The sequence below is a fragment of the Heterodontus francisci genome, chromosome 13 (genome assembly GCF_036365525.1).
Source record: "Heterodontus francisci isolate sHetFra1 chromosome 13, sHetFra1.hap1, whole genome shotgun sequence".
NCBI classification, from domain to species: domain Eukaryota; kingdom Metazoa; phylum Chordata; class Chondrichthyes; order Heterodontiformes; family Heterodontidae; genus Heterodontus; species Heterodontus francisci.
In genome coordinates this window covers 67,203,330-67,226,919 of record NC_090383.1, presented here as the reverse complement: position 1 = coordinate 67,226,919, position 23,590 = coordinate 67,203,330, and the positions used below count along the sequence as shown (strand labels likewise).

Genomic DNA, 23,590 nt, shown 5'->3' with positions numbered 1-23,590 from the left:
GGAGAGAGCGAGCGCCAGAGAAAGGGAGAGAGCGAGCGCCAGAGAAAGGGAGAGAGCGAGCGCCAGAGAGAGGGAGAGAGCGAGCGCCAGAGAGAGAGCGAGAGAACGCCAGAGAGGGAGAGAACGAGAGAGCGCCAGAGAGAGAGAGAGAGCGCCAGAGAGAGAGAGCGCCAGAGAGAGAGAGCGAGAGAGCGCCAGAGAGAGAGAGCGAGCGAGCGCGAGAGAGCGAGCAAGCGCGAGAGAGCGAGCAAGCGCGAGGGAGAGAAAGAGAGAGCGCGAGGGAGAGAGAGAGCGAGCGCGAGGGAGAGAGAGAGCGAGCGCGAGGGAGAGAGAGAGAGCGAGCGCGAGGGAGAGAGAGAGAGCGAGCGCGAGGGAGAGAGAGAGAGCGAGCGCGAGGAAGAGAGAGAGAGCGCGAGCGCCAGAGAGAGAGAGAGAGCGAGCGCCAGAGAGAGAGAGAGAGCGAGCGCCAGAGAGAGAGAGAGAGAGCGAGCGCCAGAGAGAGAGAGAGAGCGCCAGAGAGAGAGAGAGAGAGAGAGAGAGAGAGAGAGCGAGAGCGAGAGCCAGAGAGAGAGATCGAGAGCGAGCGCCAGAGAGAGAGATCGAGAGCGAGCGCCAGAGAGAGAGATCGAGAGCGAGCGCCAGAGAGATCGAGAGCGAGCGCCAGAGAGAGAGATCGAGAGCGAGCGCCAGAGAGAGAGATCGAGAGCGAGCGCCAGAGAGAGAGATCGAGAGCGAGCGCCAGAGAGAGGGAGAGAGCGAGAGCCAGAGAGAGGGAGAGAGCGAGAGCGAGCCAGAGAGAGAGCGAGCGCCAGAGAGAGAGAGCGAGAGAACGCCAGAGGGAGAGAGAGAGCGCCAGAGCGCCAGAGAGAGAGAGCGAGCCAGCGCCAGAGAGAGAGAGCGAGCCAGCGCCAGAGAGATAGGGCGAGCGAGCAGCATTTGAGAGAGAGAGAGCGAGCGCCAGAGAGAGAGAGAGAGCGAGCGGCAGAGAGAGAAAGAGCGAGCGAGTGCCAGAGAGAGAGAGAGAGTGAGCGCCAGAGAGAGAGAGAGAGTGAGCGCCAGAGAGAGAGAGAGAGAGTGAGCGCCAGAGAGAGAGAGAGCGAGCGAGCGCCAGAGAGAGAGCGAGCGAAAGAGAGAGAGAGAGAGCGAGCGAAAGAGAGAGAGAGAGCTAGCGAAAGAGAGAGAGAGAGAGAGCGAAAGAGAGAGAGAGAGAGAGCGAAAGAGAGAGAGAGCGAAAGAGAGAGAGAGAGAGAGCGAGCGAGAGAGAGAGAGTGAGCGAGCGCGAGAGAGAGAGAGAGAGAGAGCGAGCGAGAGAGAGAGCGAAAGAGAGAGAGAGCGAGCGAAAGAGAGAGAGCGAGCGAAAGAGAGAGAGAGCGAGCGAGAGAGAGAGAGAGCGAGCGAGCGAAAGAGAGAGAAAGAGAGCGAGCGAGCGAAAGAGAGAGAGAGAGAGCGAGCGAGCGAAAGAGAGAGAGAGAGAGAGAGAGAGAGAGCGAGCGACCGAGCGGCAGAGAGAGAGAGCGAGCGAGAGAGCGACGAGAGAGAGAGAGAGCGAGCGAAAGAGAGAGAGAGAGAGCGAGCGAGCGAGAGAGAGCGAGCGAAAGAGAGAGAGAGAGCGAGCGAGAGAGAGAGCGAGCGACCGAGCGCCAGAGAGAGAGAGAGCGAGCGAAAGAGAGAGAGAGAGCGAGCGAAAGAGAGAGAGAGAGCGAGGAAAAGAGAGAGAGAGAGAGAGCGAGCGAAAGAGAGAGAGAGAGAGAGCGAGCGAAAGAGAGAGAGAGAGCGAGCGAGAGAGAGAGACAGAGAGCGAGCGAGAGAGAGAGACAGAGAGCGAGCGAGAGAGAGAGACAGAGAGCGAAAGAGAGAGAGAGACAGAGAGCGAAAGAGAGAGAGAGACAGAGAGCGAAAGAGAGAGAGAGACAGAGAGCGAAAGAGAGAGAGAGACAGAGAGCGAAAGAGAGAGAGCGAGCGAAAGAGAGAGAGAGCGAGCGAAAGAGAGAGAGAGAGCGAGCGAAAGAGAGAGCGAGCGAGAGAGAGAGAGAGAGAGAGCGAGCGAAAGAGAGAGAGAGAGAGAGCGAGAGAGAGAGAGTGAGCGAGCGCCAGAGAGAGAGAGCGAGAGAGCGAGAGTGAGCGAGCGCCAGAGAGAGAGAGAGAGCGAGCGAAAGAGAGAGAGAGAGAGAGAGAGAGCGAGCGAGAGAGAGAGCGAAAGAGAGAGCGAGCGAAAGAGAGAGAGAGAGAGCGAGCGAAAGAGAGAGAGAGAGAGCGAGCGAAAGAGAGAGAGAGAGAGCGAGCGAAAGAGAGAGAGAGAGAGAGAGCGAGCGACCGAGCGGCAGAGAGAGAGAGAGAGCGAGCGAGAGAGAGAGCGAGCGAAAGAGAGAGAGAGCGAGCGAGCGAGAGAGAGCGAGCGAAAGAGAGAGAGAGAGCGAGCGAGCGAGAGAGAGAGCGAGCGAGCGAGAGAGAGAGAGCGAGCGACCGAGCGCCAGAGAGAGAGAGAGAGCGAGCGAAAGAGAGAGCGAGCGAAAGAGAGAGAGAGCGAGCGAAAGAGAGAGCGAGCGAAAGAGAGAGAGAGAGCGAGCGAAAGAGAGAGAGAGAGCGAAAGAGAGAGAGAGACAGAGAGCGAAAGAGAGAGAGAGACAGAGAGCGAAAGAGAGAGACAGAGAGCGAAAGAGAGAGAGCGAGCGAAAGAGAGAGAGAGAGCGAGCGAAAGAGAGAGAGAGAGCGAGCGAAAGAGAGAGAGAGAGCGAGCGAGCGAGAGAGCGAGCGAAAGAGAGAGAGAGAGCGAGCGAAAGAGAGAGAGAGAGAGAGCGAGCGAAAGAGAGAGAGAGAGAGAGCGAGCGAAAGAGAGAGAGCGAGCGAAAGAGAGAGAGAGAGCGAGCGAAAGAGAGAGCGAGAGCGAGCGAAAGAGAGAGCGAGAGCGAGCGAAAGAGAGAGCGAGCGAAAGAGAGAGAGAGAGAGCGTGCGAAAGAGAGAGAGAGAGAGCGAGCGAAAGAGAGAGAGAGAGCGAGCGAAAGAGAGAGAGAGAGAGAGAGCGAGCGAAAGAGAGAGAGAGAGAGAGCGAGCGAGCGAAAGAGAGAGAGAGAGAGAGCGAGCGAGCGAAAGAGAGAGAGCGAGCGAAAGAGAGAGAGAGCGAGCGAGCGAGCGGCAGAGAGAGAGAGAGAGCGAGCGAAAGAGAGAGAGAGAGAGCGAGCGAAAGACAGAGAGAGAGAGAGCGAGCGAAAGACAGAGAGAGAGAGAGCGAGCGAAAGACAGAGAGAGAGAGAGCGAGCGAAAGAGAGAGAGAGAGAGAGAGCGAGCGAGCGAGCGAGAGAGCAAGCGAAAGAGAGAGAGAGAGAGCGAGCGAGAGAGAGAGAGAGAGCGAGCGAAAGAGAGAGAGAGAGCGAGCGAAAGAGAGAGAGAGCGAGCGAGCGAGCGAGCGACCGAGCGGCAGAGAGAGAGAGAGAGAGAGAGAGAGAGCGAGCGAGCGACCGAGAGGCAGAGCGAGCGGCAGAGAGAGAGTGTGCGAGCGGCAGAGAGAGTGAGCGAGCGCCAGAGAGATAGAGAGCGAGCGAGAGAGAGGGAGGGAGGGCGAGCGAGCGAGCGCCAGGGAGGGAGGGCGGGCGAGCGAGCGCCAGGGAGGGAGGGCGGGCGAGCGACCGAGCGGCAGAGAGAGCGAGCGAGCGGCAGAGAGAGCGCGAGAGCGAGAGAGCGCCAGAGAGGGAGAGAGAGAGAGCGCCAGAGAGGGAGTGTGAGGGAGGGCGAGCATGAAAGAGGGAGGGCGAGCACCAGAGAGGGAGGGCGAGCACGAGCGAGTGCGAACGCGAGCGAGTGCTAGGGAGAGAGAGAGAGGGAGGGCGAGCGCGTGCGAGAGAGAGAGAGGGAGGGAGGGCGAGTGCGAGAGGGAGGACGAGCGCACGAGAGAGAGGGAGGGCGAGTGTGAGCCAGCGCCAGGGGGAGGGAGGGAGGGAGAGAGAGAGAGAGAGGGAGGTAGGGCGAGCGCGGGCGAGAGAGAGAGAGAGAGAGGGAAGGCGAGCGCGGGTGAGAGAGAGGGAGGGCGAGGGCGGGCGAGAGAGAGAGAGGGAGGGCGAGGGCGGGCGAGAGAGAGAGAGGGCGGGCGAGAGAGAGAGAGGGAGGGCGTGGGCGGGCGAGAGAGAGAGAGGGAGGGCGGGAAAGAGAGAGAGAGAGAGGGAGGGCGAGAGAGAAAGAGAGGGAGGGCGAGAGAGAAAGAGAGGGAGGGCGAGAGAGAAAGAGAGGGAGGGCGAGAGAGAGAGGGAGGGAGGGCGAGCGCGTGCGAGAGAGAGAGAGGGAGGGAGGGTGAGCGCGAGAGGGAGGACGAGCGCACGAGAGAGAGGGAGGGCGAGTGTGAGCCAGCGCCAGGGGGAGGGAGGGAGGGAGAGAGAGAGAGAGAGAGAGGGAGGTAGGGCGAGCGCGGGCGAGAGAGAGAGAGAGAGGGAAGGCGAGCGCGGGTGAGAGAGAGGGAGGGCGAGGGCGAGGGCGGGCGAGAGAGAGAGGGAGGGCGAGGGCGGGCGAGAGAGAGAGAGGGAGGGAGGGCGTGGGCGGGCGAGAGAGAGGGAGGGAGGGCGGGAAAGAGAGAGAGAGAGAGGGAGGGCGAGAAAGAGAGGGAGGGCGAGAGAGAGAGAGCGGGAGGGCAAGGGCGGGCGAGAGAGAGGGGGGAAGGCGAGGGCGGGCGAGAGAGACTGAGAGAGGGAGAGGGAGGGAGGGCGGGCGAGCGCCTGGGAGGGAGGGAAGGCGGGCGAGCGCCTGGGAGTGAGGGCGGGCGGGCGGGCGAGCGAGCGCCAGGGAGGGAGGGCGAGCGTGCGCGTGCCAGGGAGGGAGAGCGAGCGAGCGCCAGAGAGGGAGGGCGAGCGCGCGCCAGAGAGGGAGGGCGAGCGCGCGCCAGAGAGGGAGGGCGAGCGCGCGCCAGAGAGGGAGGGCGAGCGCGCGCCAGAGAGGGAGGGCGAGCGAGCAGCATTTGAGAGAGAGCGAGCGAGCGGCAGAGAGAGAAAGAGCGAGCGAGCGCCAGAGAGAGAGAGAGTGAGCGCCAGAGAGAGAGAGAGAGCGAGCGAGCGCCAGAGAGAGAGCGCGAGCGAAAGAGAGAGAGAGCGAGCGAAAGAGAGAGAGAGCGAGCGAAAGAGAGAGAGAGAGAGCGAAAGAGAGAGAGAGAGCGAGCGAAAGAGAGAGAGAGAGCGAGCAAGAGAGAGCGAAAGAGAGAGAGAGCGAGCGAAAGAGAGAGAGAGAGAGAGAGCGAGCGAAAGAGAGAGAGAGCGAAAGAGAGAGAGAGAGAGAGAGCGAGCGAAAGAGAGAGAGAGCGAAAGAGAGAGAGCGAAAGAGAGAGAGCGAAAGAGAGAGAGAGAGAGAGAGCGAGCGAAAGAGAGAGAGAGAGAGAGAGAGCGAAAGAGAGAGAGAGAGAGAGAGCGAAAGAGAGAGAGAGAGAGAGAGCGAAAGAGAGAGAGAGAGAGAGCGAAAGAGAGAGAGAGAGAGCGAAAGAGAGAGAGAGAGCGAAAGAGAGAGAGAGAGAGAGCGAGCGAAAGAGAGAGAGAGAGAGAGAGCGAGCGAAAGAGAGAGAGAGAGAGAGCGATCGAAAGAGAGAGAGAGAGAGAGCGATCGAGCGCCAGAGAGAGAGAGAGCGAGCGACCGAGCGCCAGAGAGAGAGAGAGAGCTAGCGACCGAGCGCCAGAGAGAGAGCGAGCGAGAGAGAGAGCGAGCGAGCGAGCGCGAGCGAGAGAGAGAGCGAGCGAAAGAGAGAGAGAGAGCGAGCGAAAGAGAGAGAGAGCGAGCGAGAGAGGGAGCGAGCGAGCGAGAGAGGGAGCGAGCGAGAGAGCGAGCGAGAGAGAGAGAGAGAGCGAGCGAAAGAGAGAGAGAGAGCGAGCGAAAGAGAGAGAGAGAGCGAGCGAAAGAGAGAGAGAGAGCGAGCGAAAGAGAGAGAGAGAGCGAGCGAAAGAGAGAGAGAGAGCGAGCGAGAGAGCGAAAGAGAGAGAGACAGAGAGCGAAAGAGAGAGAGCGAGCGAGCGCCAGAGAGAGAGCGAGCGACCGAGCGCCAGAGAGAGAGAGAGCGAGCGCCAGAGAGAGAGCGAGCGAGCGAAAGAGAGAGAGAGAGCGAAAGAGAGAGAGCGAAAGAGAGAGAGAGAGCGAGCGAAAGAGAGAGAGAGAGCGAGCGAAAGAGAGAGAGAGAGCGAGCGAAAGAGAGAGAGAGAGAGAGCGAGCGAAAGAGAGAGAGAGAGCGAGCGAAAGAGAGAGAGAGAGCGAGAGCGAGCGAAAGAGAGAGAGAGAGAGAGAGCGAGCGAAAGAGAGAGAGAGAGAGAGAGCGAGCGAAAGAGAGAGAGAGAGAGAGCGCGAAAGAGAGAGAGAGAGCGAGCGAAAGAGAGAGAGAGAGCGAGCGAAAGAGAGAGAGAGAGCGAGCGAGCGACCGAGCGACAGAGAGAGAGAGAGAGAGAGAGAGAGAGAGCGAGCGAGCGACCGAGAGGCAGAGCGATGCGAGCGAGCGAGCGAGCGGCAGAGAGAGCGAGCGAGCGGCAGGGAGAGAGTGTGCGAGCGGCAGAGAGAGCGAGCGAGCGCCAGAGAGAGCGAGCGAGCGCCAGAGAGATAGAGAGCGAGCACCAGAGAGATAGAGAGCGAGCGAGAGAGAGGGAGGGAGGGCGAGCGTGCGCCAGGGAGGGAGGGCGAGCGAGCGCCAGGGAGGGAGGGCGAGCGCCAGGGAGGGAGGGTGGGCGAGCGAGCGCCAGGGAGGGAGGGCGGGCGAGCGAGCGCCAGGGAGGGAGGGCGGGCGAGCGAGCGAGCGGCAGAGAGAGCGAGCGAGCGGCAGAGAGAGCGCGAGAGCGCCAGAGCGAGAGAGAGCGCCAGAGAGAGAGAGAGAGAGCGCCAGAGAGAGAGTGTGAGGGAGGGCGAGCATGAAAGAGGGAGGGCGAGCACCAGAGAGGGAGGGTGAGCGCGAGCGAGTGCGAACGCGAGCGAGTGCTAGGGAGAGAGAGAGAGGGAGGGCGAGCGCGTGCGAGAGAGAGAGAGAGGGAGGGAGGGCGAGCGCGAGAGGGAGGGCGAGCGCACGACAGAGAGGGAGGACGAGCGCACGAGAGAGAGGGAGGGCGAGTGTGAGCCAGCGCCAGGGGGAGGGAGGGAGAGAGAGAGAGGGAGGTAGGGCGAGAGCGGGCGAGAGAGAGAGAGGGAAGGCGAGCGTGGGTGAGAGAGAGGGAGGGCAAGAGAGAGAGGGAGGGCGGGGAGGGCGGGAAAGAGAGAGAGAGAGAGGGAGGGCGGGAAAGAGAGAGAGAGAGAGGGAGGGCGAGAGAGAAAGAGAGGGAGGGCGAGAGAGAGAGAGCGGGAGGGCAAGGGCGGGCGAGAGAGAGGGGGGAAGGCGAGGGCGGGCGAGAGAGACCGAGAGAGGGAGAGGGAGGGAGGGCGGGCGAGCGCCTGGGAGGGAGGGAAGGCGGGCGAGCGCCTGGGAGTGAGGGCTGGCGGGCGAGCGAGCGCCAGGGAGGGAGGGCGAGCGAGCGCCAGAGAGGGAGGGCGAGCGCGCGCCAGAGAGGGAGGGCGAGCGCGCGCCAGAGAGGGAGGGCGAGCGCGCGCCAGAGAGGGAGGGCGAGCGCGCGCCAGAGAGGGAGGGCGAGCGCGCGCCAGAGAGGGAGGGCGAGCGCGCGCCAGAGAGAGAGGGCGAGCGCGCGCCAGAGAGAGAGGGCGAGCGAGCGCCAGAGAGGAAGGGCGAGCGAGCGCCAGAGAGGAAGGGCGAGCGAGCGCCAGAGAGGAAGGGCGAGCGAGCGCCAGAGAGGGAGGGCGAGCGAGCGCCAGAGAGGGAGGGCGAGCGAGCGCCAGAGAGGGAGGGGGAGCGAGCGAGCGCCAGAGAGGGTGGGCCAGCGAGCGAGCGCCAGAGAGGGAGCGTGCATGCCAGAGATCAAGCGTGAGACAGCGCGCGAGAGAAGCAAATCTGCAGGAAAAAGACAGCAATGTGCAAATGTGGTGATACTGTGTGACTTTAATTATCCAAATATTGATTGTAAAAGGGAACAGAGGGGGAAGAATTTCTGAAATGTGTTCAGGAGAATTTCCTTCACCAGTATGTTTTAGGCCCAACTAGGAAAGGGGCATTGCTGGATCTGGTGCTGGGGAATCAGGCGGGCCAAGTGGACCAAGTGTCTGTGGAGGAACACTTGGGTAAGAGTGATTATTGTATCATAAGGTTTAAATTAGCAATGGAAAAGAGCAATGAACAATCTGAAGTAGAACTTCTAAATTGGAAGAGGGCTAACTTCAATGAGATGAAAGGGGATCTAGCCAGCGTAAAATGGAACCAAAGATTGGCAAGAAAAAGTGGAACGGAGCAATGGGTGATCTTAAAGGAGGAGATATTTGAGGTACAGGCTAGGTACATTGCAACAAGGACAAAAGGTAAGGGGAGGTGCCAGGGGAGGTGGTGGAAGCAGATACGATAGCGACGTTTAAGAGACATCTTGACAAATACATGAATAGGAAGGGAATAGAGGGATATGGGCCCCGGAAGTGCAGAAGGTGTTAGTTTAGGCAGGCATCAAGATCGGCGCAGGCTTGGAGGGCCAAATGGCCTGTTCCTGTGCTGTTCTTTGTTCTTTGAAACCAAAGCCAGGGCTCCTTGGTTGATGAGGGAGATGGAAAATATGATGAAACAAAAAGAGATGGTGTATGATGCATGCCAGATGAATTCTTCAAGCGAGAACCAGGCTAAATACAATAAGCTGAGAGGGGAAGTGAAGAGGAAAATACAACTGGCAAAGAGAGAATGAGAATAGAATGGCAGTTAACATAAAAGTAAACCCAAAAATTATCTACCAGCATGTAAAGTGCAATTGAGTAGTAAGAGATTGGATGGGACCTCTTTGGGACAAAGGGGGCGGTATATGCTTAGAGGGAGAGAGCAAGGTTAGAATACTTAATGAGTACTTTGTATTGGTGTTTACTAAGGAAAAAGGATGCTGACAAAATATTGGTAGAAGCAGAGATGGGAAAGGTCATGGATGAGATGAAAATTGATAGTCAGGATGTACTGGAAAGTCTGGCTATGCTTAGAGTGGATAGGTCACCTGGTCTGGATGGCTTGCATCCCAGGTTGCTCAAGGAAGTGGGAGTGGAGATAGTGGAAGGGCTTGTCATAATCTTCCAATCTTCCCTAAATACAGGGAAGGTGCCAGATGATTGGAGAGTGGCAAATGTGACATCCTTATTCAAGAAAGGGTGTAAGGACATTCCTAGTAACTACAGGCCAGTCAGTTTAATATCAGTGGTGGATAAGGTTTTCGAAACAATAATCAGGACAAAAAAATCAACAGGCACTTGGACAGCTTTAAGCTAATTCGGGAGAGCCATCATAGATTTGTAAGAGGCAGATTGTGATACACTAATCTAATTGATTTTTTTGATGAAGTAACAGAGAAGGTTGATGTAGGGAAAGCAATGGATGCTGTCTCTATGGATTTTAAGAAAGCCTTTGACGAAGTATCACATGAAAGGGTAGTTACCAAAATAGAGGCTCATGGAACAGGAGGGTCAGTGTAAGCTTGGATATAAAATTGGCTTAAGCACAGAAAACAGCAAGTTGTGGTAAATGGTTGTTTTTCAGACAATAGGATTGTAGATAGTGGTGCTTCCAAGATTCAGTGCTAGGACCACTGTATCTTTATATATATATATATATATATATATATATATATATATATGCTGCTGACAGCAGATTTACCAGAATGGTTCCAGGGATGAGGAACTTTAGCTCCAAGATTAGGTTGGAGAAGATGGGATTGTTCTTTTTGGAGCAAAGGAGATCGAGGGGAGATTTGATAGCGGTATGCAAGATTCTGACAGTTAGTTTGTCTTGACAAAGAAAAGCAATTCCCATTAACTGATTAGTCCCAAGGACTAGGGAACACAGATTTAAGGTTTTATCCAAGAGATACAAGGGAGATGCGAGGAAGAACTTTTTTTTTTAAACAAAGCGAGTGGTAATGACCATGAACTTGCTGCCTACGAGGGTGGTTGAAGCAGAGACGATGAATGATTTCAAAAGGGAATTGGATGGGCAGCTAAGGGAAATAAACTTATGGGGCTACCGCGATAGAGCCAGGGAATGGATTGGATTGCTCTGCAGGGAGCCGGAATGGACCCGATTGGCTAAATAATCTCCTTCTGTGCCATTATGATTCTATTTGACATGGAGGAATACCAGGCAGGCCAGGCTGTATGAAACATGCTCTGTATCTAACAGCCATTTCTCCCACCTCCAGACAGCAATAAACATGCATTGCTTTTACAGATGGCTACAGGCTCCTATTCTCAAAAGATTTAAAAAGGATACTGGATGGTGCCCCTAAAAAAAGTAAACAATTAACTACAATATTAAATTTTTCTCAAAAGCACCCCAATTACAGTGTGTCACTCTTTCAAAGGCACTGTAGGACAGAAAACATATGTTGGTCAACAGCTAGTGTACCTTGCTTGAGCACACATGCAGCAAGATGCCATCATCCATATTTGGAAGGGTTGGCTCAATTACCTGGCAATGACTGCAGAGAACTATCTTCAGAGTCCAAGTCATCAGAGAGGCAGATGCAGAGCTATCACTATCTTCTGCCAGCATGGAGCATAGGGCTGACGCATTCAGTGAAAGCTAGCCTGAAACTTGGCAAAATTTCCTTGCGGGCATGCTTTAGTGATCAATGGGAGAATGAGGTGTGCAGTGAGAGGGGGCAGCCCCAATGCAAACACTACATACAGCACTGTTTCCACTAGGGGTTGGTGCATGGCTGCTTTCACGTCTCCACAGACTCAGGCCTGCATCTTGGATTTCCTTTTCAGAGAGTCATAGAGTTATACAGCACAGAACAGGCCCTTTGGCCCATCGTGTCCATGCCGGCCATCAAGCACCTATCCTAATCCCATTTTCCAGCACTTGGCCCGTAGCCTTGTATGCTATGGTGTTTCGAGTGCTCATCTAAATACTTCTTAAATGTTGTGAGGGTCGCTGCTTCTACCACCCCTTCAGGCAGTGTTCCAGATTCCAACCACCTCTGCATGAAAACATTTTCCTCAAATCCTCTCTAAACCTCCTGCTCCTTACATTAAATCTATGCCCCCTGGTTATTGACACCTCTGCTAAGTGAAAAAGTTTCTTCCTAGCTATGCCCCTCATAATTTTGCCCACCTCAATCAGGTCCCCCCTCAGCCTTCTCTGCTCTAAGGAAAACAACCCTAACCTATCCAGTCTCTCTTCATAGCTGAAAGGCTCCAGCCCAGGCAACATTCTGGTGAATCTCCTCTGCACCCTCTCCAGTGCAATCAAATTTTGCCTATAGTGCAGTGACCAGAACTGTACACAGTACTCCAGCTGTGGCTTAACTAGCGTTTTATACAGCTCCATCATAACTTCCCAGCTCTTATATTCTATGCTTTGGCTAATAAAGACAAGTACCCCATATGCCTTCCTAACTACCTTATCTACCTGTGCTGCTGCCTTCAGTGATCTATGGACAAGTACACCAAGGTCCCTCTTTTAGATTAGAGATACAGCACTGAAACAGGCCCTTCGGCCCACCGAGTCTGTGCCGAACATCAACCACCCATTTATACTAATCCTACACTAATCCCATATTCCCAACAAACATCCCCACCTGTCCCTAAATTTCCCTACCACCTACCTATACTGGTGACAATTTATAATGGCCAATTTACCTATCAACCTGCAAGTCTTTTGGCTTGTGGGAGGAAACCGGAGCACCCGGAGAAAACCCACGCAGACACAGGGAGAACTTGCAAACTCCACACAGGCAGTACCCGGAATCGAACCCGGGTCCCTGGAGCTGTGAGGCTGCGGTGCTAACCACTGCGCCACTGTGCCGCCTCTGATGCTCTGTACTTCCTAGCAACCTAACACCCATTGTATATTCCCTTGCCTTGTTAGTCCTCCCAAGATGCATCACCTCTCACTTCTCAGGATTAAATTCCATTTGCCACAGCTCTGCCCATCTTACCAGCCCAACTATATTGTCCTGTAATTTAAGGCTTTCCTCCACACTATTTATGACGCCAACAATTTTTGTGTCATCTGCGAACTTACTGATCATATCTCCTATATTCACGTCTAAATCATTAATGTACATTACAAATAGCAAGGTTCCCAGCACCTTTTTTTTTGCACTTTTTTCTTATTCTCCCTTATCTGCTCTCCTTCAACCTTGGTAAGACTGCCAAGATTTGAAATGCTTTTCTAACATTTAAGAAATTTTACTGCCAAATGTATTTCCCTTTAATTGTCCACATCCTTATAAATTTAAACGACATACCATTTTCTGTTCCCATCACTACTGTGATCCCTACATACGTACAAATTACTTGGATGTAAAGTTTACCCAGATCAGAAAATCTAGGTATTATCTATCCTTGTACAAATCAATATTAGGCAATATGAACAGGGACGTGCAGTTACAATTCTTACTTGAGATTAAATATAGGCAATATTGTATTTCTAATTGGCTTATTTTTCATTTATAACTAAAATAAATTGCCAAATTCACAATTCTGTCAACAATACAACAGCAAGGAATGTATTTTCTTTAAATAGCAACTTCTTCCATACCTCTATAGGTTGTGGATCATTCAGGTGAACACTGAGGTTCATCAGAAGCTGTGGCATCCAAGTTGGCACTTCATATGGACTTGATAAGATGCAGGCACTTAGTCCTAATACTCCAGCATGGCGCCGAACCAAATCTATAGAGGTGGGTGAAAGTTATGACAAATTTAATGTTAACTGTGTCAAATTTGCATCTTTAAAAATCTTATTCTGACTTTCAACATTTGCTCACTACTGCAGGTTCACCTTCTAAACAACCCATGGAAAAAAGATGCTCAATAACAAAACATTAAATGATTACACTCCTGGCTGAAAGTCAGCTTCTGATAATATAAACACACTCCTTTTTACCTGCTGGAGGAATCATATCCACCACTGTGCCTGGGTCTCTTTTCCTCTTCTTTGGAAGTCTGGTCTTGCAGAGCTGTTCAAAGTGACTCTGCATGGAGCAATCCATAGTCAGGAAGTTGCATTGCAGCAGACCACTCAAGGTGGTAGCAGCCATTTCTCTTGCCTGTGAGCAGCAAAAAGAAATTCCTCAATTGATACCCACTGCTCACACAATGTGCCCAACACACCATCTTGCGTCATTCATGTCCTTTCCTCAGTACTACAACAAAGCCTAGAATTAATATTTTATTAGTTCACTCCAATAGGTAAAGCAGTTTTAGATGATTGCCAGCTTTATACTGCTAATTATGGTCCCATGTGCAAACTCTGCAAAGTCCTTAAACATGTTGCAGCCTCCCTCCACCTTTCTCGGAAACCTGTGTGAATTCCTCTAATAAGATTCCTACCCCATCAGCAGCAAAATAGCCCCAAGTTATAGATGACATTATTTGTGACTGATCAAATTCATTGTGCCTCCTTAACTCCTCTGCAGCTTAACATAGTCGATTTCATGATCCTCATCCAACACCTCTTCTCCACTCTCCTGCAGCATGGGCTGCTCTTGCTTGGTTCCATTCTTATCCAAAGATTGCCAAAGTATCTCCAGCAATGTCTTCTCTTCCCAGCCCTCCACCACCACATGTGGAACCCACCACCCCCAACTACCTCACACTCCCCGTCAGGTCCATCCTTGGCTGCTTTCTTTTCCCCATCTACGTGCTTGACAACATTAATTGAAGTTACGAGTTAACATTCACACGTTCTCGACACTGTTTGTCTAACAACCAGCCCTGTGAGTTATAACTTCCTCCAGTAAAACACTGGGAAGACTGAAAACATCGTCAAGCCCTCATCACAACCTCTATACAAATACATGAATAGGATGGGAATAGAGGGATACGGACCCCGGAAGTGCAGAAGGTTTTAAGTTTAGGCAGGCATCAAGATCGGCGCAGGCTTGGAGGGCCGAATGGCCTGTTCCTGTGCTGTATTGTTCTTTGTATACCCCTCCATGGCCAATGTATCAGGCTGAACAAGACTATTTGGAACTTTGAATAAATGTGCCTATGACAGATGTCAGGCAGATAATATTATGGAGAAGCAGGCTGAATATAGAAGGTCCCGAGGAAAAGCGAAAAAGCAAAGAGAGAGCATGAAAAGAGACTGGCAGCTAGCATTAAAGGAAATCCTAAAGTTTTCTATAGGCATATAAATAGTATAAGGGTGGTAAAAGGAGGAGTGGGGCCTATTAGGGACCAGAAAGGGGATTTACACATGGAGGCAGAGGGCATAGCTGAGGAATTAATTGAATACTTTGCATCCGTCTTTACCAAGGAAAAAGATGCAACCCAGGCAATGTTGAAAGAGGAGGTAAGTAGAGGGGTTTAAAATTGATAAAGAGGAAGTATTAGATAGGTTGTCTGTACTTAAAGTAGATAAAGCACCAGGACCAGATGAAATGCATCCAAAGATACTGAGGTAAGTGAGGGTGGAAATCGCAGAGGCACTGGCCATAATTTTTCAGTCTTCCTTAGACTTGGGGTGGTGCCAGAGGACTGGAGAATTGCAAACGTTACACCCATGTTCAAAAAAGGGTGTAAAGATAAGCCCAGCAACTACAGGCCAGTCAGTTTAACTTCAGTGATGGGAAAACTTCTAGAAAAAATAATTAGGTACAAAATCAATAGTCACATGGACAAATGCAAGTTAATTAAGGAAAGCCAGCATGAATTTCTTAAGGGAAAAATTCTGCTTAACTTGGAGTTTTTTGAGGAGGTAACAGAGGGTTGATGAGGGCAATGCTGTTGATGCAGTGTACGGAGACTTTCAATAGGCGTTTGATACAGTGCTACACAACAGACTTGTAGCTCATGGAATAAAAGGGATGGTAGCAACATGGGTACGAAATTGGCTGAGTGACAGAAAACAAAGAGTAGTGATTAATGGATGTTTTTCGGGCTGGAGGAAGGCTCGTAGTGGAGTTCCCCTGGGATCATTGTGGGACCCTTGCCTTTCCTGATATATATTAATGACCTAGACCTTTGTATACAGGGCACAATTTCAAAGTTTGCAGATGATACGAAACTTGGAAGCATTGTGAACTGTGAGGAGGATAGTGCAGAACTTCAAAATAACAGACAAGTTGGTGGAATGGGCAGACAGGTGGCAGATGAAGTTCAATGCAGAGAAATGTGAAGCGATTCATTTTGGTAGGAAGAACATGGAGAAACAATAATAAAATAAAGGGCACAATTCTAAAGGGATGCAGGAGCAGAGGGACCTAGGTGTATATGTGTATAAGTTATTAAAGGTGGCAGGACAGGTTGAGAGCACGGTTAATAAAGCATATAGTATCCTCAGCTTTATAGGGGCATAGAGCACAAGAGCAAGGAAATTATGTTAAACTTATATAAGACGCTAGTTCTGCCTCAGTCGGAGTACTGCGTCCAGTTCTGGGTGCCGCACTTCACGAAAGACAGGAGGACATTGGAGAGAGTCCAAAAAAGATTCCCGAGAACAGTTCCAGGGATGAGGAATTTCAGTTATGAAGACAAATTGGAGAAGTTAGGACTGTTTTCCTTGGAGAAGAGAAGGCTGAGAGGTGAGTTGATAGAGGTATTCAAAATAATGAGGGGTCTGGACAGAGTAGGTAGAGAGAAACTGTCCCCACTGGTGAAAGGATTGAGAACCAGAGGGGACAGATTTAAAGTATTTGGTAAAAGAAGCAAAAGTGACATGAGAAAAAACTTTTTCACACAGCAAGTGGTTAAGGACTGGAATGCGCTGCCTAAGAACCTGGTGGCGGCAGGTTCAATTGAAGCATTCAAAAGGGAACTAGAGAGTTATATGAAAAGGAAGAATGTGCAGGGTTATGGGGAAAAGGCAGGGGAATCGAACTAAGGGAGTTGCTTTTTCAGAGAGCCAGTGCAGACACGATGGGCCAAATGGCCTCCTTCTGCACTGTAATGATTCAGTGACTCATTCTGGTAGGAACAACATGGGGAGACAATGGTCGGGATTTTATCTGGGCAGCAGGGGTCGCGACCTCCAGCAAAAGCACAGAGAACCCCGCATCGCCCCTTCTGGTGGGAGGCCCGAATAAACTGACAGTTAGGCACTTAACTAGAAAGCGGCAGGCCTTTCACGGGATTAAAGGACCCCAGCGACAGAAGTCCCGCCCTCTGGTCTAGCCAACAGCCGGTGGAGCACCCACCTGAGATCCAGGAGCAGCATTGGACCCAGACCTCAGCTAGGTCAGGGCAGGAGGGGTCTCATGGGGTGGGGGTGCGGGGTGTAGTGGGGGTTGGCAGCAAGGGCAGGAGGGTGGCTCTCAGCAGACGCCCCCTTCTCAAGGCCAGGTCCCTCATTCAGGCACCAAAGCATAAAATTCCCCCAATATAAAATAAAGGGTACAACTCTAAAGGGGTGCAGGAGCATAGTTGTATATGTGCATAAATAATTGAAGGTGGCAGGACAGGTTGAGAGTGCGGTTAATAAAGCATAGTTTCCTAGGCCTTATTAATGGGGCATACAGTACAAGAGCATGGAAGTTATGTTAAACTTATATAGAACACTGTTCAGCCTCAAATGAGATATCGCATACTGTTTTGGGTGCTGCATTAAAGGAAGGTTGTGAAGGTATTGGAGAGAATACAGAAAAATTCATGAGAATGGTTCCAGAGATGAGGAACATCATTTACAAAGACAGACTGGAGAAGTTGGGACTGTTTTCCTTGGAGAAGTGAAGACTGAGAGGAGATTTGATAGAGGCATTCAAAATCATGAGGGGTCTGGTCAGAGTAAATAGGGAGAAACTTCCCACTCATGAAAGGATTGAGAACAAGAGGACACAGTAAGTAAAGAAGGTGGGTGAAGAAGGGTGAGAGAAGTAGTAGGGGAGAGGAAAGGAATGGGGCCAGGGATACTACCTCAGGTGAGGGGGAGGGAAGAGGAATAGAAGTACTTCAGAGGTGGGAGGAAAAATACTTCAGGGCAGGTTGATTGGAAATGCTCTTCATGGGGTGGGGGGGCAGGATGCAAGTGGGGAAACAATACACACAAATATAAGTCTAGTTATATATAAGGCTATGGTTATACATGTGTTGTGCACTGAAGTCAGCTGTAAATAACATGATAAACTTCGTGTTTAGGTTAAAAATCATTAATCTTTCAGAGTGGATGCCAACGCACAATGATAAATGATCATGTTAGCGGTGACATCTGCTATTGTCAAAAAATAATTATTTAAAAACAACTGTATCTTACACAAATGACAAAAGAAACAATTTGTAAGTAGTTCACAGTACAACTCAGAAAAGCTGTTCAAGAAGAACAGACCGCAATGCTTCCTCAGACTTGACCCCCTCTTCCTCTCAGCACTGCTCTTGGGCTGCCTCCTCACATGGGACTCCTATCATCATTGATTCCACTGCTGCACATGGCAGCAACGCCTAATCTTAGAGTTTCTGCCACTATGTAGAAGCATTCATAACTGGAGTAGCAACAGAAAGTAGGAATACTATACTGGCATTCATTTTCGTTTACAAGTTTACTGCCAAAGTGAAAGGTGTTTAAAATATTTTTATTTGCACAACTGTTTTAGGTGTTCAGTTATTACAGGGTAAAATTGATCCTAACATCCTAGTAGTTTTATTATTACAATACCTGGGTTTGTTTCAGTGCCAGTGAATGTGCTGAAAACTTAAAATGGCCAGTTTAGGTAGACTGAAATTTCCTGGATTTTAAGAGATTTAGGAAGGTATTGTAATTTCAAAACTGCCATCTTTCTTACAGCCTCTACTCCAAGAAAGATACATACACTGCAAATGTTCATATTTAGTATTCATTAACTTAATCTATCAACTACTTTCAACACTACTTTGCATTCATTTCTGCAGATTAAAATTTAAATTCATGAACACAACATTCTGATGCCCTGTCGGGCACTAAGTGATGCTGTAAGCATCATGCTAATTAAACAGAGTTATTACAGTACAACGAACCCAAGTGTTGCCAAAGCACATTATTCACATTAAAACTTACTTTTAAAATATAAAATGAAAGCAAATTCAGTTGTATTGTTATAAGTAACTGACAAATCTCTGTTGAAGATCAGCTGAATTCTTTAAGGCCTGTACTATTAAATGAAAGTGCTAATACAATCCCAGGCCAGTATGATACTTGATTATGAAATGAGCAGAATCATAAGGGTACCATTCCATTTGCTGTATTGCATCTTGCATGAAAACCGATTAACTACACTGCAAAATGAATATGAGTACTGACAGTTACATTTAGCCATGAGCACATTTTGCAATCGGAAGATGTTGTTCATGCACTATTTATATTTTATGGTGCTCATTTCCACCACCCCCTCCTGCAAATTCTACAATAATCATTAACTGAACGAAACTGATATTTTCTAAACAGGTTACAGAAACTCTATACAGTATTATGATATCAGCCCAACTGCCCAAAGATTCAGGCTTCAATCTGTCATTTTATTCTTCAAGTGGAAAAATCCATCATATACTTAAGTGATGAGACCACTTTTAGAATGCAACATGTAATGTTACACAGCCTACCGACACTACATCATTAATGCACTGGGAAGAGCCCACAAAATGATACAAAAAACAAATGAGACCTAGTCAGACCACACACAAAAAGTTAAAGTGCTAATCTGGTTTTGACATAAGCAAAGTGACTGGTGGCAGTGGGGTAGGGAGACAGATTAAGATCCAGATCTTTAAAATGGAAAGGCATGCAACCAAGTTACTTCTTTTGAAACCAAAAAAATGTTGATTTTGTGGATACAAGGCAAAAATTAACAAGGTTGGAGATTCAAATTTAACCTTCGCTCCGCCCCATTAATTCTCAGAGAGGAGTCATAGAATAGATTCCCAGCAACATCAGTTATTGATAACGTAAACCGAGTAAAGGACTGGATAAATTTCACTAAAACAGAGATTGAAGATTTTAACGATTAAAGAAATATAGGCAAATACTTTATCATTTCCAGTGCTGGTGGTGGGAGTACAAGGACAATGAAATGATCTTTACATAATGTAGCTGCACAAGGTTGAGTAATGTAGTTCTGATGAAGGGTCATCAACCTGAAACATCAAATCTGTTTTTCTCTCCACAGAAGTTGCCTGACTTGCTGAGTATTTTCAGTGTTCTCTGCTTTTATTTCAGATTTCCAGCCTCTGCAGTGTTTTGCTTTTGAATAATACAGGTTATTAAACCAAAACTCTTCACTTGACTACACAGCCCTTCAGTGCTCCTTGGCCTTAATGTTCTCTTGTCACAGTGCCAGGGTTGACTCCCTCTTAGATAAGCCTACAGTTTCCCTCTGTGCCTAGCTCACAACCTCTGAAGGGCTCTTTGAGGAACTCAGCGCTGGTTCATTTTGAGCAGCAAACCCAATTGCACCACCATCCCACTCTCTCGTCGACTTTCCCGCCCAGTGTGCCTGCTGGGGGCTAATCATGCCAATTTCCTTCCTGTCCAACTTACCTCTCCCACTGCTGACCATGTGGACTCTGCTCCTCAATACCCACCCATGCATCTCCCTCCAGAATGCCCATTCAATTGTGAACAAGGCCCTGGCCATACATGAACTTATTGCGGATGATTGCATTGTCATCATGGCCTAATGGAAACCTAGCTAAGGAGCGATGACACCCTTCTGCTAAATGAAGCCTCCCTGCCTGGTTATATCTTCCACGACTTGAAGTATGTAGCCATGAAGGCAGCAGCTCGTGACTGAGTGCAGCTCGAGACAAAGTGTGGGCTTGGGAATTCGGTAAGTGTGGAAATTCAATGCAATGAGGGAGGAGATGCTGCTCTGACCTTTTACAAAAAAAGGAGTGGACAGAGAAAGGGAGCTAGAGACCAGCAGTGAGATAAGAGAGCTGATACCCGGAAGCATTAATGAGGTGAGCTGGCAGGTGGGTGGCTGGTGAGTTTTAGCTATTTTTTTTTTCTCTCTTTAAACGGGCAGGGGGGAGGGGTGGCAGTAATTTAGTTGGTATTGGGAGATGCAAGTATTGCTTTAAATTTCTAGCTAGAGCGGCAGATTAGAAAGAGCCGGCCTGTGAGGGAGCAGAGCCAGAGTGGCGGACTAGAAAACAGCTAGATAGTGTGTGGGTTCGGAGCGGAGATGGCGTTCTAAAGAAAATTAAGTGTGACGTCACTGGGAAGCAGTTGAGTGATTGGTTGCGGTGTATTTTTTTCACATTTTTAATAACTTTTTTTGTCTTTTCTCTCTCAAACTGGAGTATTTATTAGCAATAGCAAGGTCGATTATCTAATATATAGAGGAATGGCAGGGCTGCCAGCAGTCGGGGTCCACATTGGTACCAATGACATAGGTAGGAAGGGGGATGTGGTCCTGCAGTCAGAGTTAACGGAACTAGGTAAGAAATTAGCAAGCAGGACCTCAAAAGTAGTAATCTCCAGATTATTCCTGGTACCTCGCACAAGTGAGTGTAGAAATAGGAGGATAGAGCAGATCAGTGTGTGGCTGGAAAGATAGTGCAGGAGGGAAGGCTTTAGATTCCTGGGACACTAGGACCGGTTCCAGAGGAGATGGGACCAGTTCAGGCCGGATGGGTTGCACCTGAACCGAGCTGGGACAAATTTCCTTGCGGGGTGATTTGCTAATGCTATTGGGAAGGGTCTAAAATAACTTGGCAGTGGTGTGGGAACTAGGAGATAATACAAGAGAGTAATACAAGAGAGGAATACCAAGTTGTACAGAGAATTGGGAGAGACAGATTGCATTATAACAGGGAATGGTAAAGTATTATGTGGGGTCAGAGTAAGAGGGAAAGTAATAAAGTTTAAATTAGGGTTACTGTGCATGTATGTGAATGCACAGAGTGTGCTAAATAAGGTTGGAGTGCAGCAAGCGCAGATAGCCACGTGGAAGTATGATATGGCGATAATGGAGACCTGTCTCAAAGAAGGGCAGGACTGGGTGCTAAAGATTCCTGGATACAAGGTGTTCAGGAAAGATAGGAAAGGAAGGAAAGTTGGAGGGTGGCAATTTTGATTAAGGAGAACATTGCAGTGGTAGAGAGAGATGTCCCAGAGCAGTCAAGGACAAAATTATTTGGGTAGAGCTGAGGAACAAAAAAGGTACAATTACATTGCTTGGTGTAGTCTATAGGCCACCAATTAGCAGCAAAGATGCAGAAGGACAAATTTGCAAGGAAATTACAGAAAAGTGCAGGAATTATAGAGTGGTTATATTAGGGGACTTCAATTACCCGAATATAGAGTGGGATAGTAGTAGAGAGGCAAGAGTTCCTACAGTGCGTGCAGGAGAATTCTCTACAGCAGTAAGTTTCTAGTCCAACGAGGAAGGAGACCTGGTTCTTGGGAATGAGGTGGGCCAAGTGTACTTAGTGCCAGTGGGGGAACATTTAGGGGACAGTGATCATTGTATTATAAGGATTAGGTTGGCTATGGAAAAGGACAAGGAACAATCCAGCATTAGAATAATTAAGTAGGAGGAAGCCAACTTCAAGTGGGTAAGCATGGATCTGGCCAAGGTAAATTGGAATCAAAGGTTGGCAAAATAGTAACCGAACGGGCATCCTTTAAAGAGGAGATAGTTCGGGCACAGTCAAGGTATGTTCCAATGAAGGGAAAAGGTAGGGCAAACAAATCCAGAGCTCCTTGGATGACTAAAGAAATAAAGATTGAGAGGAGGATGAAAAAGTATGCTTATGACAGGTGTCAGGTGGATAATATAACCGAGAACCAGGCTGAATATAGAAGGTTCAGAGGGGAAGTGAAAAAGTAAATAAGAGGAGCAAAGAGAGAGTATGAAGAGATAGACAGCCAATATAAAAGAGAATCCAAAAGTCACAGTGGCGCAGTGGTTAGCACTGCAGCCTCACAGCTCCAGGGACCCGGGTTCGATTCCGGGTACTACCTGTGTGGAGTTTGCAAGTTCTCCCTGTGTCTGCGTGGGTTTTCTCCGGGTGCTCCGGTTTCCTCCCACAAGCCAAAAAGACTTGCAGGTTGATAGGTAAATTGGCCATTATAAATTGTCACTAGTATAGGTAGGTGGTAGGGAAATATAGGGACAGGTGGGGATGTTTGGTAGGAATATGGGATTAGTGTAGGATTAGTATAAATGGGTGGTTGATGTTCGGCACAGACTCGGTGGGCCGAAGGGCCTGTTTCAGTGCTGTATCTCTAATAATATAATAAATAGTAAAAGGGTGGTAAAAGGAGAAGTAGGGCCAATTAGAGACCAAAAAGGGATTTATGCATGGAGGCAGGGGGCAATGCTGAGGTATTAAATGAATACTTTGCATCGGTCTTTATCAAGGAAGATGCTGCGCAGGTCATGGTGAAAGGGGAGGTAATTCAGACACTACAGGGGTTTAAAATTAATAAGAAGGTGGTATTGGATAGGCTATCTGTATTTAAAGTTGATTAGGCACCAGGACCAGATGAGATGCATCCAAGGATACTGAGGGAAGTCAGAGTGAAAATTGCAGAGGCACTGGCCATAATTTTCCAGCCTTCCTTAGATTCAGGAGTGGGGCCAGAGGACTGGACAATTGCAAATATTACAGCTTTGTTCAAAAAAGGGTGTAAAGATAAGCCCAGCAACTACAGGCCAGTCAGTTTAACCTCAGTGGTGAAGGGCAAATCATGTTTAACTAACTTGTTGGATTTTTTTGATGAGCTAACACAGAAGATTGATCAAAGTAATGCTGTTGATGTGGTGTGCATGGACTTCCCGAAAGAATTTGATAAAGTGCCACACAGACTTGTGAGCCAAGTTATAGCTCATGGAATAAAACGGACAGTAGCAACATGGATACAAAATTGGCTGAGTGACAGGAAAGAGAGAATAGTGGTTAATGGATACTTTTGGAAGGTTTGTAGTGGTTTTCCCCCAAGGGTTGGTGTATAATATATATAGACCTTGATGTACAGGGCAGTTGCAAAATTTGCAGATGATACAAAACTTGGAAACATTGTGAACTGGGCAGCAAGATAGTGTAGAACTTGAAAAAGACACAAACAGGTTGGTGGAATGGGCAGACAAGTGGCAGATGAAATTTAATGAAGAGAACTGTGAAGTAATTCATTTTGATAGGAAGAACACGGAGAGACAACATAAAATAAAGGGTTCAATTCTAAAGGGGGTACAGGAACAGAAGGTCCTGGGTGTATATGTGCATAAATCATTGCAGGTGGCAGAACAGGTTCACAGAGCAGTTAATAGAGCATACAGCACCCTAGGCTTCATTAATAGAGCATAGAGTACAAAAGCAAGGAAGGAAGTTATGTTAAACTTGTCTCGAACACTAGTTCGACCTCAACTGGAGTACTATGTCCAGTTCTGGGAGCCACACTTTAGAAAGGATGCGAAGGCATTGGAGAGACTGCAGAAAAGATTCACGAGAATGGTTCCAGGGATGAGGAACTTCAGTCATGTGGATAGAATGGAGAAGTTAGGGCCATTTTCCGTGTCGAAGAGAAGGTCAAGTGGAGATTTGATAGAGGTGCTCAAAATCATGAGGAGTCTGGGCAGAGTAGATGAGGAAAAACTCTTCCCATTGGTGGAAGGATCAAGAACAACAGGGCATGATGTAAGGTAATTGGCAAAAGAAGCAATGG

The 23,590-nt window shown here is 49.4% G+C and overlaps 1 protein-coding gene across 4 annotated transcripts in view; it reads right to left on the bottom strand.

Annotated features, from left to right (window-relative positions):
* Window positions 1-23,590, bottom strand: part of LOC137376413 (proteasome activator complex subunit 4-like) — a 227,538-nt gene that overhangs the window by 13,585 nt on the left and 190,363 nt on the right. For all 4 annotated transcript variants that reach the window (XM_068044928.1, XM_068044930.1, XM_068044929.1 and 1 more), the window contains 2 exons: window positions 12,899-13,061; window positions 12,551-12,684 (listed from right to left, as the gene is read on the bottom strand). In XM_068044928.1, coding sequence (XP_067901029.1) covers window positions 12,551-12,684; window positions 12,899-13,061 — 297 coding nt within the window. The remainder of the gene's footprint in view (window positions 1-12,550; window positions 12,685-12,898; window positions 13,062-23,590) is intronic.